This window comes from Urocitellus parryii, chromosome 7, assembly GCF_045843805.1.
Source record: "Urocitellus parryii isolate mUroPar1 chromosome 7, mUroPar1.hap1, whole genome shotgun sequence".
Classification (NCBI taxonomy): Eukaryota; Metazoa; Chordata; class Mammalia; order Rodentia; family Sciuridae; genus Urocitellus; species Urocitellus parryii.
In genome coordinates, this window is record NC_135537.1 from 47,309,238 (window position 1) to 47,325,858 (window position 16,621).

The 16,621-nt window shown below is 34.0% G+C and overlaps 1 protein-coding gene across 1 annotated transcript in view; it reads right to left on the reverse strand.

The window, feature by feature from the left end:
* Window positions 1-16,621, reverse strand: part of Cpne3 (copine 3) — a 57,229-nt gene that overhangs the window by 24,858 nt on the left and 15,750 nt on the right. Inside the window, exons 4-7 of the mRNA XM_026383970.2 lie at window positions 15,216-15,290; window positions 12,873-12,944; window positions 7,247-7,330; window positions 5,276-5,365 (exon numbers count right to left, since the gene is read on the reverse strand). Of these exons, the coding sequence (XP_026239755.1) occupies window positions 5,276-5,365; window positions 7,247-7,330; window positions 12,873-12,944; window positions 15,216-15,290 (321 nt within the window). The remainder of the gene's footprint in view (window positions 1-5,275; window positions 5,366-7,246; window positions 7,331-12,872; window positions 12,945-15,215; window positions 15,291-16,621) is intronic.

The following is a 16,621-nucleotide window of genomic DNA, read 5'->3' on the forward strand; positions in this document are numbered from 1 at the left end:
AGGGATGCAAGGTTGGTTCAACATATGGACATCAATAAATGTAATTCATCACATCAATAGACTTAAAGATAAGAACCATAAGATTATCTCAATAGATGCAGAAAAAGCCTTCAACAAAATACAGCACCTTTTCATGTTCAAAACACTAGAAAAATTAGGGATAACAGGAACATATCTCAACATCGTAAAAGCGATCTATGCAAAGCCCCAGGTCAACCTCATTCTAAATGAAGAAAAATTGAAGGTATTCCCTCTAAAAACCGGAACAAGATAGGGATGCCCTCTTTCACCACTTCAATTTAACATAGTTCTTGAAACACTGGCTAGAGCAATTAGACAGAGGAAAGAATTTAAAGGGATAAAAATAGGTAAAGAAGAACTCAAATTAGCACTATTTTGAGTTCTTCTAGGTATAACCATATGATTCTATACCTAGAAGACCCCAAAAAATTCCACCAGAAAACTTCTGGAACTAGTAAAGAATTCAGCAAAGTAATAGGATACAAAATCAACACCCATAAATCAAAGGCATTTCTGTATGTCAGTGACAAATCATCTGAGAGGGAAATGAGGAAAACTACTCCATTTACAATAGCATCAAAAAAATAAAATACTTGGGAATCAATGAAAGAGGTGAAAGACCTCTACAATGAAAACTACAAAACGCTAAAGAAAGAAAATTAAAGAAGACCTTAAAAGATGGAAAGATATATCTTGTTCTTGGATAGGCAGAATTAATAGTGTCAAAATGGCCATACCACCTAAAGCACTATACAGATTTAATGCAATTCCAATCAAAATCTCAATGACATTCCTCATAGAAATAGAAAAAGCAGTCATGAAATTCATCTGGAAAAATAAGAGACCCAGATTAGCTAAAGTAATCCTTATCAAGAATATTGAAGCAGCTGGCATCATTATACCAGACCTTAAACTAAACTACAGAGCACTAGTAAGAAAAAAAGCATGGTATTGGCAACAAAATAGACTGGTAGACCAATGGTACCGAATAGAGGACACAGAGACTAACCGACATAATTACAGTTATCTTACATGTGATAAAGGCACCAAAAATGTACATTGGAGAATGTATAGCCTCTTCAACAAATGGTGCTAGGAAAATTGGAAATTCATATGCAACAAATTGAAATTAAAACCCTATCTTTCAACATGCACAAAACTCAACCCAAAGTGGGTCAAGAACCTAGGAATTAAACCAAAGACACTGTGTCTATCAGAAGAAAAAGTAGGCCCAAATCTCCATCATGTCGGAATAGGCCCCAACTTCCTTAAAAAGACTCCTATAGCACAAGAATTAATATCAAGAATCAACAAATGGGATGGATTCAAACTAAAAAGCTTCTTCTCAGCAAAATAAACAATCTGTGAGGTGAATAGAGAGCCTACTAATTGGGAAAAAATTCTTACCACACACACATCAGATAGAGCACAAATCTCTAGAATACATAAAGAACTCAAAAATCTTAACACCAAAAAAACAAATAACCCAATCAACAAATGGGCCAAGGAACTGAACAGACTTCTCCAAAGAAGATATACAATCAATCAACAAATATATTAAAAAATGTTTAACATCTCTAGCAATTAGAGAAATGTAAATCAAAACTACTCTAAAATTTCACCTTACTCCTGTCAGAATGGCAGCTATTAAGAATACAAACAAGTGTTGGCAAGGATGTGGAGGAAAAGGCACACTCATACATTACTGGTGAGACTGCAAAGTGGTACTGCCATTATGGAAAGCAATATGGAGAATCCTTGGAAAACTGGGAATGGAACCACCTTTTTACCCAGCTCTCCCTCTCCTCAGTCTATATCCAAAGGACTTAAAAACAGCATACTACAGGGACACAGCCACATCAATGTTTATAGCAACACAATTCACAATAGCTAAACTGAGGAACCAACCTAGATGTCCTTCAGTAGATGAATGGATAAAGAAAAGGTGGTACATATACACAATGGAATATTATTCAGCATTAAAAGTGAATAAAATCATGGCATTTGCAGTTAAATGGATGGAGCTGGAAAATATAATGCTAAGTGAAATTAGCCAATCCCAAAACCAAATGCCAAATGATTTCTCTGATTTAAGGATACTGATCCATAGTATGCTGTTGGGGGGTGGGAGGATTAAATGAACTCTAGATAGGGCAAAGGGAAAAAGGGGAAGGGAGGAGGCACAGGAGTAGGAAAGAAGGTGGAATGCAATGGTCATCATTACCTTAAGTACATTTATGAAGACACAACCAGAGATATGAAAAATTGTGCTCTATATGTGTAATATAAATTGTAATGCATTCTGTTGTCATATATAACAAATTAAAATTTTTTTTAAAATGCTTTACAGACACTTTAATCACTAATCAAGTCTGACAGACTCTTGCTCTACATATTCAATATCCAATTTTTAAACCAAAAGCCCTTTGTTCAACTATAATCTTTCAAGAAAAAAGAAAATTTAAAACAATGATTTTTTTCTAAAGGAATTAAATTTCAACAAAGCAGAAAACAAACTATCTTAATATTTTAATAAGATTTTTTATCAGACATTTATTAACTATGCAAAAGGGAACTTGACATTTTAGATTTGCTTTCAGGAAACACAAATTTAAATCTAAGCAAGATTAAACTTTACTAAAGCCAAATTTTTATTTAAACAAACCTTACAAAGCCAGGATTATATTTAACTGTAAATACATTTAGGCTGACTAAAACTTCAAGAAATATAAAAACATTTTTAAATTAAAAGTTCTGATTACTCCCTACAATACTAGGTGGGAAAAACTCCATTTTGACCCTTTGAAGGCAGACACAACATTTAAAAATGCTGGCATACATTCAAAAACAGTTTTTAGTCGGATGATTTATATCATTTAATTTCTCCCTTCTTAAGAATTCAAAGACCAGTATTTTTGGCTATTTGAACAACACTATTAGCAGAATTTGTGACGTTCAAACATATGTGTATATATACATATATGCATATGTATATATTTAGAAGAATGCACACACCACACAATGATACATTCGCTATGGCATTCCATTTTAGGCAAGGTGGTAGCATGCATGATTATATCTCTTATTCTCTTCATCTTATGGAAGTAATACATGCTAGAGTGATAACACATTACACCAAAGAGACTATTAAGGATTATGACTTTATTTCTCTGCTCTATAGTCCTTTACTATGCTTCTAAGAAATTTCCCAACAGTAAGTGAATCACAGTTGTATGACCACTTGATATCACAAAGAAATAGAGAACTAGAGAAATAAAGTGAGTGACTATGTGGTTTTGTATAATCAAAGACAGAGAAACTTTTAAGAATGGAAGACATTGATCAGACAAAACTTAGAAATTAGTTTACTTACTATAATAAAATAACTCTGTAAGCATGCCACTGTGAGCAAAAAAGTTTAGAAACATTGTTTCACTGTTAACATCTCATTACAAGCAATCAAATAGTAATGGTTTAGGCATTTTTTTCCCCAGAATCTCCTACCTTCTCAGATCTAATGATTCATACCATTTTTAATGTGAAAAGCAAAAGTCCTGGATTTGGTCTAACAATGAAAATTAAATTTTATAGCTACTTTTCTACTATTTATATTATACCTAGATTTTCATTGCTACTTGACATACCATACAAATCATACCTAATACTGATTTTTTAAGTTCTCTACAAACTGGGAAGCACTCCTTATGTATCTCAGAAATGAAGCAGTTTTCAACAATAATGGCATCTCTATATGTTTTACAGTTTACAAAATTTTCACTTTTATTATTTTATCTTTACTTTTTTGTATGGTAGAAATTATTATCTCCATCATATAAGTGAACAACTTAGGTGACCTGCTCAACATCCCTTACTTGGTTACAGTGCTACATCAAAACTTAAACTGTGGCCTAACTCCAAATTCTATAGTGTTCACAACATTACCTTTCCTTCTCTCACTATATTAATTACAAAAAGAAAAATAAAAACACATCAACTAAAATTATGGTCTATTGATCTCTGAACATAAGAAAATTTCTATATGGAATCATTTAAAAATAATGACTCTAGAAAAAAAAGTATCTTAAATATATAGATTTTTGTTTGTTATGTTGGGTTTTTTTTGTTCAATGCCTATGAATAAAATTTAAAGGGAAAAAATACACTGAAATATCATACTAAAGTCATTTGAAGTCTTCAATGAATTACATCTTACCCTAAAAATAAGGACAGCAATGCCACTATTATGTTCCTTCGTTAGTAATAGAGGAGGAATCTCTAGATTCTTAATAAGGTTTAACATCTGTTTTTTATCTCAAGAGATACATTGAAGGCAAAGAATGTAGTTAAAGGCTCTATTCACAGAGGGAAAAAAATTATTAAAAGAAAAAAGCAAGGCTGGATTGTGGGTCAGTGGTAAAGTGCTCGCCTAGCACATGTGAGGCACTAGGTTCAATCCTCAGCACCACATATAAATAAACAAAATAAAGGTATTGTATCCTCCTACAACTAAAAAAAATTTTTTAAATTAAATTGAATATTTTATTAAAAATCGAGAATAAGATGGAAATTACGATGAAGCATCAGGATGACAGATTAGTCACACATGCCTACTCCTTCAAACCAACTCTTTTACTAACCAGGAAACATTTTTTAATAGTATTAGATATGTAAAATTCAGCTCTTACAGTATGTGTTATATCATTTACTTTTTTAAAATATTAACTCATATATTTATTTTATAAAAAGTGAACATGAACACATTTGTGTATGTATTCTATACAGATAATCCTTAACTTACGATGGTGCAACTTATGATTTTTAAACTTTACTATGGTGCAAAAGTGATTTGTATTCAGTGGAAACTATATTTTCAGTTCTGAATTTTGATCTTTTCCTGGTCTAGTGATACATAAGATTCTTTCTCTTGCAATGTTGAGTAGTGGCAGCGAGCCACAGCTCCCAATCAGCCACATGACCACCAACGTAAACAACCAAGACTCTACAGTGTACTATGTTGCTAAGCTATGATATTGGGAAAGTTAGTTGTATTAAATGTGTTTTTAACTTATTAGATTTTTCTCCTTCTTTTTTTCTTTTGGTGCTGGAAATTGAACCCAGAGTCTCATGCATGCTAAGCACATGTTCTACCACTGAGCTTATACCCCCAGCCAAACTTATTTTCAATTTACAATGGCTCTATTAGGACATAGCCCCAAAGTAAGTCAAGGAGCATCTATATATAACTTCAAATTACCTTAATGGTTTTGTCCATATCTCCATAGCACAGGGAGTTAAGAGAAATTTTGAAAGGCTTCCAAGCAGGATTCAGGTTATTTTTAATAACCTATAAAGATGAAGGTGGAAGGTTCCATTAGGATAACATCCAGTTCATTAACATTTAACTCTTTCCTGTCCAAGGTTCTTCCTATATTCTCATAATTCATCCCTCACCTTCTTACCCATTCAACTATTTCAATGAAAACTAGCTAGGATAATAATATATAATAGTTATATGAAAATTATAATAAATTGTCTAATCATAGTAAATTCTGAGAAAAGAAGATATTGATGAAACTTATGCACCAAGCTGCAGCCTACTGATTTTGTTGGAAACTAAGAGTTTCATTGCTGTGCACAAAAGATTTCAATATGAAATAATAAAAGGTAGAACAAAACTTGCTCTATTAGATTTGAATTGGAGAAATCAGTTAAAATTCACAAGTTAGAAATTCTAATACCATATTTACATATATAATAAACTGATATACACAAATAAACATATTTCCCATTGAAAAGGTCTAAAAATAATGACATCCTAGTATCAATGAGCATGTCTAGCACTCTAATCTTGGTGTATAAATAATACCACCTTTTATAGGAATAGAGTTATTTCAAAGAACTGCTTTATCCCAGCTTTAGGGCAGTATAAACTAAGAACATACTCTATCATAAAAAAAAAGAGAGAATGATTAGGGCTGGAGTTGTAGCTCAGTGGTAGAGCACTCACTTGGCATGTGTGAGGCCCTGGGTTCGATCCTCAGCACCACATATAAATAAATGAAATAAAAGATCCATTAACAAATAAAAAATATTTGAGAGAGAGAGAGAGAGAGAGAGAGAGAGAGAGAGAGAGAGAGAGAGAGAGAGAAGAGAATGGTTAAAGAAATAGGGTCATGTTAAAAGAACCCAGAAGTCATTAGAGCAAAAAGTTAAAAGAGGAATGCTGCTAATGTGGGTAAAAGAATAAAAACTTCAGAAAAAATAAAGTCACTATTTTATAGTCCCTGATATAACTGATTCAAGCTAGGATCATCAATGGATATAGAAACCACTGGGTAAAATGTGAGAGAAGAAACAATTCATCTGGTCCCAAAGTATCATACTACACACAACCTATTGATTTCAAAGGGAAAAAACAGAACTTAATGGTGGCAAAAATCTCATGATTTCTAGCTTAACCAAGTAGGCAGGCCTGGCCCCATAAATATTGGGCAGCCAGGCACTACAAGTTCCCTGATGATTCAAAGAAAGGTACACATGTAGTGTTTTTGAAAGAAATGTCTGATCTAGATCTAGTTGTGTAAAAAGAGAAGAATCCAGCATGTTAGACAATCTGGTCTTAATTATTCATGAGATCCAATGGCATGAAGGTACAGAGAAATAAACAAAAAGTCTTATACTGGGAACATAATAGCCAAATGCAAAACATGAGCTTTCACTGGATCCTGGATCAAAATATATATATATTTTTTTTTTTTAATTTTTATATCAAACATGTGGGACAACTGAGGAAATATGTGTATGAAGGGTTTATTGAATGATGTTACTATATCAACAGTGAAGATCATGACGTATATAGCCTACATGAGGATGGTTTTGCAAAAGAGAAATATATTTGTGTATAAGTGTATATGCATGTACACATGTAAGAGAGAGAGAGAAAGAAAGAATACAAATGTGTCCAAGTAAGACCAACTGATGAGGGGTACTCAGGAACACATTTAGTGTTCTTTATAGTGTTTTAAGTTTTTCAAAATAAAAATAATTAAGAATGTCAGCAATGCTTCATTAAAATAAAAAAATAGTGAGCATATTAACCTTGTATCTCTGGCTGCAAAAAGTCTGAACTCAAATTAATATTTTTATTAACATATAATTTTTTAAAATTCAGATTACTACAATTCCAAAGAAAAATTTCTCTCTACTTTTAGTTTCAGATATTTACCTCTGTTCGATGAACCATCAGCCAGTTTCCATCAGATGTCTGTTTGTGAAACTCCAGGTATGGGTCTGATTTTCCAAATAGATCCTATATTTAAGCAAACAAACAACATTCATTCTTCTCTGAAACCATGTATTTCACCACTTTATGCAAGTTAGCAACCACCAGAACCTAACTCCAAAATATGAATGTATTGGTTGTAAACACAAATCCATCACCTTTCTCACTAACTTATCAACATGTTGAATTCTACTAGTGAGAATTATTAAGGCATTTGTGATAATCCTGTGTCTCATATCCTTACTTCTCAAAAACATGTCAATTTTAAAATGTATTGATCAGATGGATCATCCAATAGAGGTGTTTGACTTGTTTTCAGCATTAACAGTTTCCATTAAACATCACTAAGCAGTTTCATGTAAATGATATCCCCAAAATTGACCATACCAACTCTACGAAACGAAGGGCAACTATCAGTGAGAAAATTAATTCAGAGGGGTTAAATGACTTTCCCAAGATGCTTAACCACTGAGGCACAGCTAACACCTTTTTTAAATGTTTTTATTTTGAGACAAGGTCTCATGAGATTGCTTATAGCCTTGCTAAGTTACTGAGGCTAGAATCTTGATTTCTTATTTCACTCTTCAAAGTCTAATTCTTTCTTTTGCCACTGCTGAACTATTTTTATATACAAAGGGAACAAGGGTAGATTCATAGAGTGCATAATAGAAATACTTCAAGGGCACAAACTACATCTTCTATTCCTTCTGAAATTCACCAAAGCCCTCTTGTACATTTCTTAGGTATAGAGAGTGCTCAACAGTTCCCTTATTTCTATGCTCAACACACACAGAGATAAAATTATGGAATTATGTACAAATCACTCATAAGGTTAAACTTGCGGTGAGATCATGGATGCCTTTCTCATTTTTGTTTCTTTGTTTTGAAATGTATATACTCCTTAGCATATATTACTTACTATTTTTTAAAATAATAAGTAATAAATTTAACAGATGAACGTATAAAGACAATGTGGCATATATACACAAGGGAGTACTACTGAGCCATGAAGAAGAATGACTTTATGACATCTGCAAGTAAATAGATGAGTCTGGAGACTATCATGCTAAGTGAAATAAGCCAGTCCCAAAAAGCTAAAGGATGAATGTTTTTGCTGATATGTGGAAGCTAAACCACAATAAAGCAAGAGACAGGAAGAATAGACATTCAGTAGATTAGACAAAGGGGAATGAAGGGAAGGGAGAGGGATAGGAAAAGGAAAGAAAATGGAATGAATCCAAAATAATTTTCCTATGTACAAATCACAGAATGAATACATATGTGAATACACCATAGTAAATCCCACCATTGTGTGCATCTATAAGAATGGGGTACTAATAGAATAAGATATATTCCTTGCTTGTATAATAATGTCAAAATGAATGCTACTGTCATGCAAAACTAAAAATAATCAATAAAAAATGAAAGGACACTTGTTAATTAATCCTTTAATAATATATGTCTCTGAAGAGTATTTTTTTGTCTCAAAATTAACCTCAATATTAAATTAAGAACTAAGAAGATATTATTTCCCCGCTGAGCACAAAGTTTAATGTCAAGCAAATAACATACTTGGTAGAGTGAAAAATATAAATACAAAATCTATGCAGAACTTTAGCCTTATCTCTAAGAAAAATCTTAAGTAAATGACATAAGTCTCTCTGTGCCTCTCATTTCTAAAACTAATAACAATTCTACATAGATAAGTTAACTTTTCAAAAACACATTAACATGCTCTGCATGACTTATCTTTAAAATAATCCCAGAGGAAAGGCAGAATATGCTCATTACCATTTTGAAGGTCAAAAAACAGCCCTTGTTTGAAAGTTCATTAAATTGTCAGCATTAGTACTAAAACAAGAATTAAAAATTCCTAACTCTGACCTCCAGGATATACTAAGTGAAAAAATGAAGGTGGAAGAAGTGCGTATCTGGTATGTAACATTTATTTAAAGTCAGGGGGTGGCAAATATTAATACAAACACAAATACAAATCCGTCAGTATATACTCAGATAAATAGCTATATGTATATATGTGCAAGTGCATGTGTGTACAAATACATGTACATATACTAAAAATTTTAGATTTTTATGGAACTAAAGAATTAGGTCATAGGCACAATTTTTATTTACTTTAATTTTTAAAAATTATTTTTGGTACCGGGGATTGAACTTAGGGGCACTTGACCAGTGAGACACATCCCCAGCCCTATTTTGTATTTTTATTTAGAGATAGGGGCTCACTGAGTTGTTTAGCACCTCACTTTTGCTGAAACTGATTTTGAACTCATGATCCTCCTGCCTCAGCTTCCCCAGCCACCTGGATTACAAGTGTGAGCCATCGCAACTGGCCAATTTTTATTTATGTTTATTTATTTATTTACTTACTTTTGTACCAGAGATTGCTCACCCACTGAGCCAAATTCCCAACGCTTTTATAAATTTTAATTTTTTTTCTTTTTTAAATTTTGACACAGGGTCTTGCTAAATTGCTGAGGTTGGCTTTGAATTTGAGCTCCTCCTGCTTCAACCTCCAGGGCTACTGGGATTGCAGATATGTGCCACCGTGCCTGGCTAAGCTTTTTTTTAAATTACTACAATAGGGAAGAAAGATAGGATAGACAGGAAGAGAAGCTAAATTTCTCAGATAGAACTTCTTTTGCAGATTTGGTTTTGGAACTATAAAAGTCTTGTACATTATTTTAAAACCAAAATAGATTCTTGAGCCCAAGGATGCTTAACCACTGAGGCACAGCCTACCCCTTTTTAAATGTTTTATTTTGAGACAAGGTCTCATGAGATTGCTTATAACCTTGCTAAGTTACTGAGGCTAGATTCCAACCTGTGATCCTCCTGCTTCAGCCTCCTGTCACTGGTATTAAAGGCATGCGCCACCACACCAGGCTCAAACTAGATTTTTAAAATGAAATTTCTATGCTATCTTTCACCCTGCACAAAACTCAACTCAAGTGGATAAAGGACCTAGGTATTGACCACAGACCCTGTGTCTACTAGAAGAAAATGCAGGCCCAAATCTCCATCATATAGGCTTAGGAACTGAATTTCTCAATAAGACTTCTAAACTGCAAGAAATAAAATCAAGAATCAATAAATGAGATAGTATCAAACTAAAAAGCTTCATCATAGCAAAGGAAACAATAAAGAACATGAACAGAGAGCCTAAGAATGGAAGAAAATCTTTGCCACCTGTGCCTCAAATAGAGCATTAATTTCCAGGATATATAAGGAACTCAAAAAACTTAACACCAAAAAAAACAAATGACCAATAAATAAATGGGCAAAGAAACTGAATAGACGCTTCACAGAAGGAGAAATATGAATGGTCAACAAATATATGGAAAAATGTTCAACATCACTAGCAATTAGAGAAATGCAAATTAAAACTATACTGAGGACCTGGTGCAGTCGTAATCCCAGTGGCTCAAAAGGCTGAAACAGGAGGATCGAGAGTTCAAAGCAAAAGCGAGGCACTAGGCAACTCAGACAGTGAGATCCTGTCTCTAAATAAAATACAAAATAGGGCTGGGGATGTGGCTCAGTGGTCAAGTTCCCTGAGTTCAAGCTCTAGAACAACAACAACTACAAAAAAACCACACTGAGATTTCATCTCCCTCCAATCAGAATGGCAATTATACAGAATACAAGCAACAATAAACGTTGGTGAGGATAACGATACACTCATACATTGCTGGTGGGACTGCAAATTGGTGCAACCACTCTGGAAAGCAGTATGGAGATGATTCAGAAAACGTGGAATGCAATCACCATTTGACCCAGTAATCCACTACTCAATATATACCCAAAGGACTTAAAATCAGCATATTAAAGTGATGCAACCACATCAATGTTTATAGTGCCTCAATTCACAATAGCTAAGGTATGAACCAACCTAGGTTCCCTTCAACAGATAAATGGATAAAGAGAATGTGGGTGTGTGTGTGTGTGTGTGTGTGTGTACACAAAATGAAATATTACTTGGCCATAAAAAAAAGAATGGAATTGTGGTATTTGCCAGTAAATATATGGATCTGAAGACTATCATGCTATGTGAAAGAAGCAAATCCCCCAAAACCAAAGGCTGAATGCTCTCTCTGATATGCAGATGCTAACACACAATAAGGGAGCAGGGAGGGAAGAATATAAATTAATTGGGTTAGACAAAAGGGAATGAGAAAAAGAGGAGGATGGGAATAGGAAAGACAGTAGAATGAATCCGACATAACTTTCCTATGTGTATATATGAATACACAACAAGTCTAACTCCACATCTTGTACAACCACAAGAATGGGAAGTTATACTCCATATATGTATAATATGTCAAAATACATTCTACTGTCATGTATATCTAAAAAGAACAAATTTTTTAAAATTTTTTTTAAAAAAAGGAAGGGAGGAATTTACAGATCAAAAAAAAAAAAAAGAAAAGAAACTTAAGAGACACTTTAAACGATTACATTTTTTAAAGGGTCTTTAGAGATACACCAAAATAGAGCAGTCCTGGCAGCACACACCTATAATCTCATCTATTCAGGAGTCTGAAGCAGGAGGATCACAAATTCAAAATCAGCCTGGATGATTTAGCAAGACTCTGTCAACATAATATAAAAAGGGTTGGGAGGTAGCTCAACGATAGGGCACTTGCCTAGCCTGTGTAAGGTCCTGGTTTGATCCTCAGTAACACAGAGGAAAAAAAAAGATACACCAAAATATTTACATATGAAATGATATGAATCTAAGAAGAGAGAAAATAGAGATAGACATGGATAGAGGTAAAAAAAAAAGGCAATGAGCTATAATTGATGAAGATGGGTTATGAGGATATGAAATTTTTTAAAAAATAGTATTCTATTTTTGTATGTATTTAAAATTTTCCCAAAGAAAAGAAAGAAGTCCTGGGCAGGTTGCCTATATTCAAATTAAACTGTAAGTGTAAATGATGAAGAATATCAACTAGATCATAGAATTAAGTACAAAAACTGTTCAAAGAGGGCTGGGGTTGTAGTTCAGTGGTAGAGCGCTTGCCTAGCATGTGTGAGGCACTGAGTTTCATTCTCAGCACCACATATAAATAACTGAATAAAATAAAAGTTTGTCAACGTAAAAAAAAATTGCTCAAAGAATGATCATAATCCATGCTATAAATTATATTACCATGCTATTATGTGCCGGTATTCATCCTTCATTAAAAAAAAATCTTGGGATGCAAAAAGAACTGACTTGTAATTAATAAATCCAAGGCTTTTTGTTTCTCCCTGAAAGTAATCCATCTATTCTCATGACTTTAACAGTAACATTAACATTTACATTCAACTTTTCCTTTAAACTATACTAATTCTTTGATTACACCTACTTCAAAGAGGTAAAAGGAAATAGGCTCTGTTTAAATACACACACACATACACACACACACACACAGAATTTGGGAATAACTAACACCCTACATTATGCTCAAACGGTGGAATTGAGATTAAATGATTATTTTCTCAAAAATAAATCAACATGAGGCAAAAACACAGTTTCTTGTTGAAATCTGCATGTTCTACATACCTTATTATCCAGTTTTCTGGCTTCCATTTCAAACAAGACCACTCTATTATCCTTTATTTCTTCTGCTGAAATCTATGAGTAGATAAGTGAAAGTATATGTTTACAGATTCTGATATACTAATGAACAAAGTACTTTTTAATCTAATAGCATATAAAGTCTGTACTGATAAAAGTGAATTCTACAATGCCTAATAAGAAATCGGTAGCAATAAGAAAGATTTACCATTATTTATTTTATGTGTGTGAAATAAATATCTTTTCCAAATATGCCAAGGCTGCATTATGCAACTTCTTTTTTAAGTATAGTTTCCCTAACTGGAATCTTCCTATTCCATAGAAAAAAATGGAAGCCCTCAAAGATTGAAGGCTACCCTCTACACAAAACCCTCTAGAGCTCTCCAAACATTGAGAACCCAAGTAAATCACACCTGGAGAACTCTATGAATTAAAATATCAGATGAGGGCTGGAGTTGTGGCTAAATGGTAGAGCACTTGCCTAGCACATGTGAGGTGCTAGGTTCAATCCTTAGCACCACATAAAAATGAAAGAGGGAAGGAAGGAAGGAAGGAAGGAGAGAGAGAGGGAGAGAGAGTGGGAGAGAGAAAGAAAGAAAGAAAGAAAGAAAGAAAGAAAGAAAGAAAGAAAGAAAGAAAGAAAGAAAGAAAGAAAGAAAGAAAGAAAGAAAGAAATTGTGTCCAACTACAACATATATATATGTATCAGATGAGTGGTTTTTTGGTTTGGGTTCCCGCCCCCCCCCACCCCAGTACTAGGGATCAAACACAGGGACTTTCTCATGATAGGCAAACATTCTAACACAAAGATATATCCCCAGCCCCAGATCAGTGTTTTTCATCAAGTGTAACTAAAAGACCTATTCTACTTAAAAAATAAATTCTTAGGGGCTGGGAACCCAGTTCAGTGGTAGAGCACATGCCTAACTGACATGACCAAGCCTTGAGTTCAATCCACAGCATCATACACACAAAACAACTTGTGGCTACCATGTCCCTAGAGAAATAACTACCGAATATGTTCTCTGCTCTACAAAAGGCAATACTGCCAACAGTCTGAACATTCTTATGCCCTTGGAAATCTGACCTAAAGCCTAACAGCTGCTCAAAAAATGTATTTGATGACTATAATAACCCTGAAACTCTCTCTAGGTAGCCAGGCTTTCATTCTCAGAGAGCTACAGTTAGAACTCTATTGCTCCAGGCAATGGTTTCTTGGACAGAAACTCTAGAAAAAATTTAAAAGCATGTCATTATGCAATTAAAAATCTAAAACATGATACAGCATATATTTATTTCCTTAGAGACAGTAGTGAACAATGGAAAATCTGGATGGGAAGATGGGTAGCAGAGTACAAGAACAAAAAGCAATGGTAAAAGTTTACAGGTTCAATGGCCATGTTATAATGTAATATCCATCTGTAATAAAATCCACCATGGAAAGTTTCTGTTACGTTGTAATGGTTAATCTAGTCTGAGAGACTCCTAGGAAACATCTAGGATTAAGAGACTTCTAGGTGTGTCTATGAGGGTGTTTCCAGAGATGACTGGCATGTGGGGCATCAAACTGAAGGGGGAAGACCCACCCTGAATGAAGGTGACACTCTCCAATAAACTGGGGGGCCTGGATAGAAAAGAAGACAGAAGAAGGATTCTCCTTGAGCAGTGCATCTATTGCTGCTTCCATCTCCCTTGGACAACAGACTCCATCTTCTTCACTCTTACAAGGTGGACTCTCACCAGAGATTCTCCAGGGAGTTCCCAGGCCTTCAGTCTTAGTCTAGGGCTGTATCATTGGTCCCCTTTGTTTGAGGATCAAGCTTCTTGGACTAAGCAGCTACTAGTTCCTCCAGATCTCTCATGTGCAGACAGTGACTATGGGACTATTTAGCTTCTGATCATGTAAGCCAATTTAAAAATTCTCCTTTATAATTATATAGACATATAACCTGTTGGTTTCATTTCTCTAGAGAATCCTAATACACATATTGAGAGACCTGTTTCCTTTATAGAAAGTCAAGTTGATCCATTTGGATTAGTAGTTTCTAACTTGGAAATTGACTCTTTCATGGAACAGGAATAAGTTTCACCAAAATGTTCCTGACCTCTATGGGCAACTTAAAAAACTGAAAGAAGGCATTCCCACGCTGACTTTTTCTCCTTTTTTGGCACAGCACACTTTCTATTTGTGATTACTATAATGCAAGGGTGGATGGAAAGGCAACATTTGAGATCAAGTAATAAAGCATAGCTAAAAAATATTTGTCTGATATGTATAATTTCAGCATTATGCTAAATATTTTGAGACAAAAGACAAAGTATCTTTACCGTAATGCTCCCTTTCCCTGCAGGTTTGCCATTTTTAAGTAACAGTGGTCTAGTTAGCTTCTTACTGGAGACAATCTGTTAAAATTGGAAGTAACAGAAAGAGCTATTCACTTTAAACTGAATAGTTAAAAAAAAAGAATGAACATAAAATTCACTTAGAGTCATTTGAAATGGAAACATTAAGTCCATTCCTTAAAGATCTAGAGATTATAAGGAGATTTAAAATGCATCTACACATTTAAAACCCACTGAAAAAGATTTCCAAAGATCCCACTTTGGCAAGATACAATCTCCCCACCCACAAATTCTTTATTAATTTTGTCATAATTAAACTTCTTTCTTGTAATAGAAAAAGAAGTTCAGATTCTCATCTCCTACACAGATCACTGAGCTGAAACCCCTCGAGGTATAAAACTAAATTTTTCAACTGATGCACAATTTCGATATTTAACTTCCACAAAATATCATCTTGCTTAAAATAATATATACCTATGTACTTCCCAACTGATATATCTCTCAAATCCACTAGAATATTAGCTATATCGTGTTTTTTACCCAAAATAAATATTTCTTTAATTTTCTCTCTAATACTATTGGTGAATCTTATAAAACTGATCAATTCCACAATGCCCTTGAGACACAGGGCATGATTTTCCAATAAGCCCGAAAATTTAACCCATGAAAAACAAAGCTAAATGATAAATTCACTTGTTGAAAAAGAAATGACTCCTCCTTCCTGATGCCTCCTTGGGTTTATACAAATGGGTATGATCTCTCCTGATAAACCAGACTGAGCTAGGGCAAGCCACCAGGCATCACTGCTGTAATCCAGCTCATCATGTAAAGAGAGGACAGGTAATAAGGCAACTTCACTAAATAGAGTGAGAAGAAGTGGAGAGTGCTAAAGTGAACTCAGAGTAGGCATTAAACTAGTCCAGGAGGCCAGGGAAGTTTTATGGAGTAAATGGGGTTAAAATGAGTGGAAAAAGAACAAGTCACGTAAAAGAATGGTTTTGAGGCATCAGAGGCTAAGAGGTACCAGTCATACTAGTCAGAACACCAGGGAGTTAATGTGACTTCAATAGGATTCATGACTCAAATATAATAAAATTACACTGAACTCTGCAGTAACTATAGCAGTGATATTATTTATTGAAATGCCAAATGAAGCACCCCAATTCAAAAGAATGAATAGGCTTTGCCAGAAAAACATGATCCTTGCCTTTATGAAAAATAAGATAAATTCTATAATGTTTAAGCCAACCATACCAATATATGAATTCAATCTTTAACACAATTACATGCTTTTCAACTTAAAAAATTAAACTAATGAACACTCATCAAAAACATCCAAGTCTCCAGTGAAAATGCAAACAAAGTAGAATATAGCAGCTATTTATACTTAC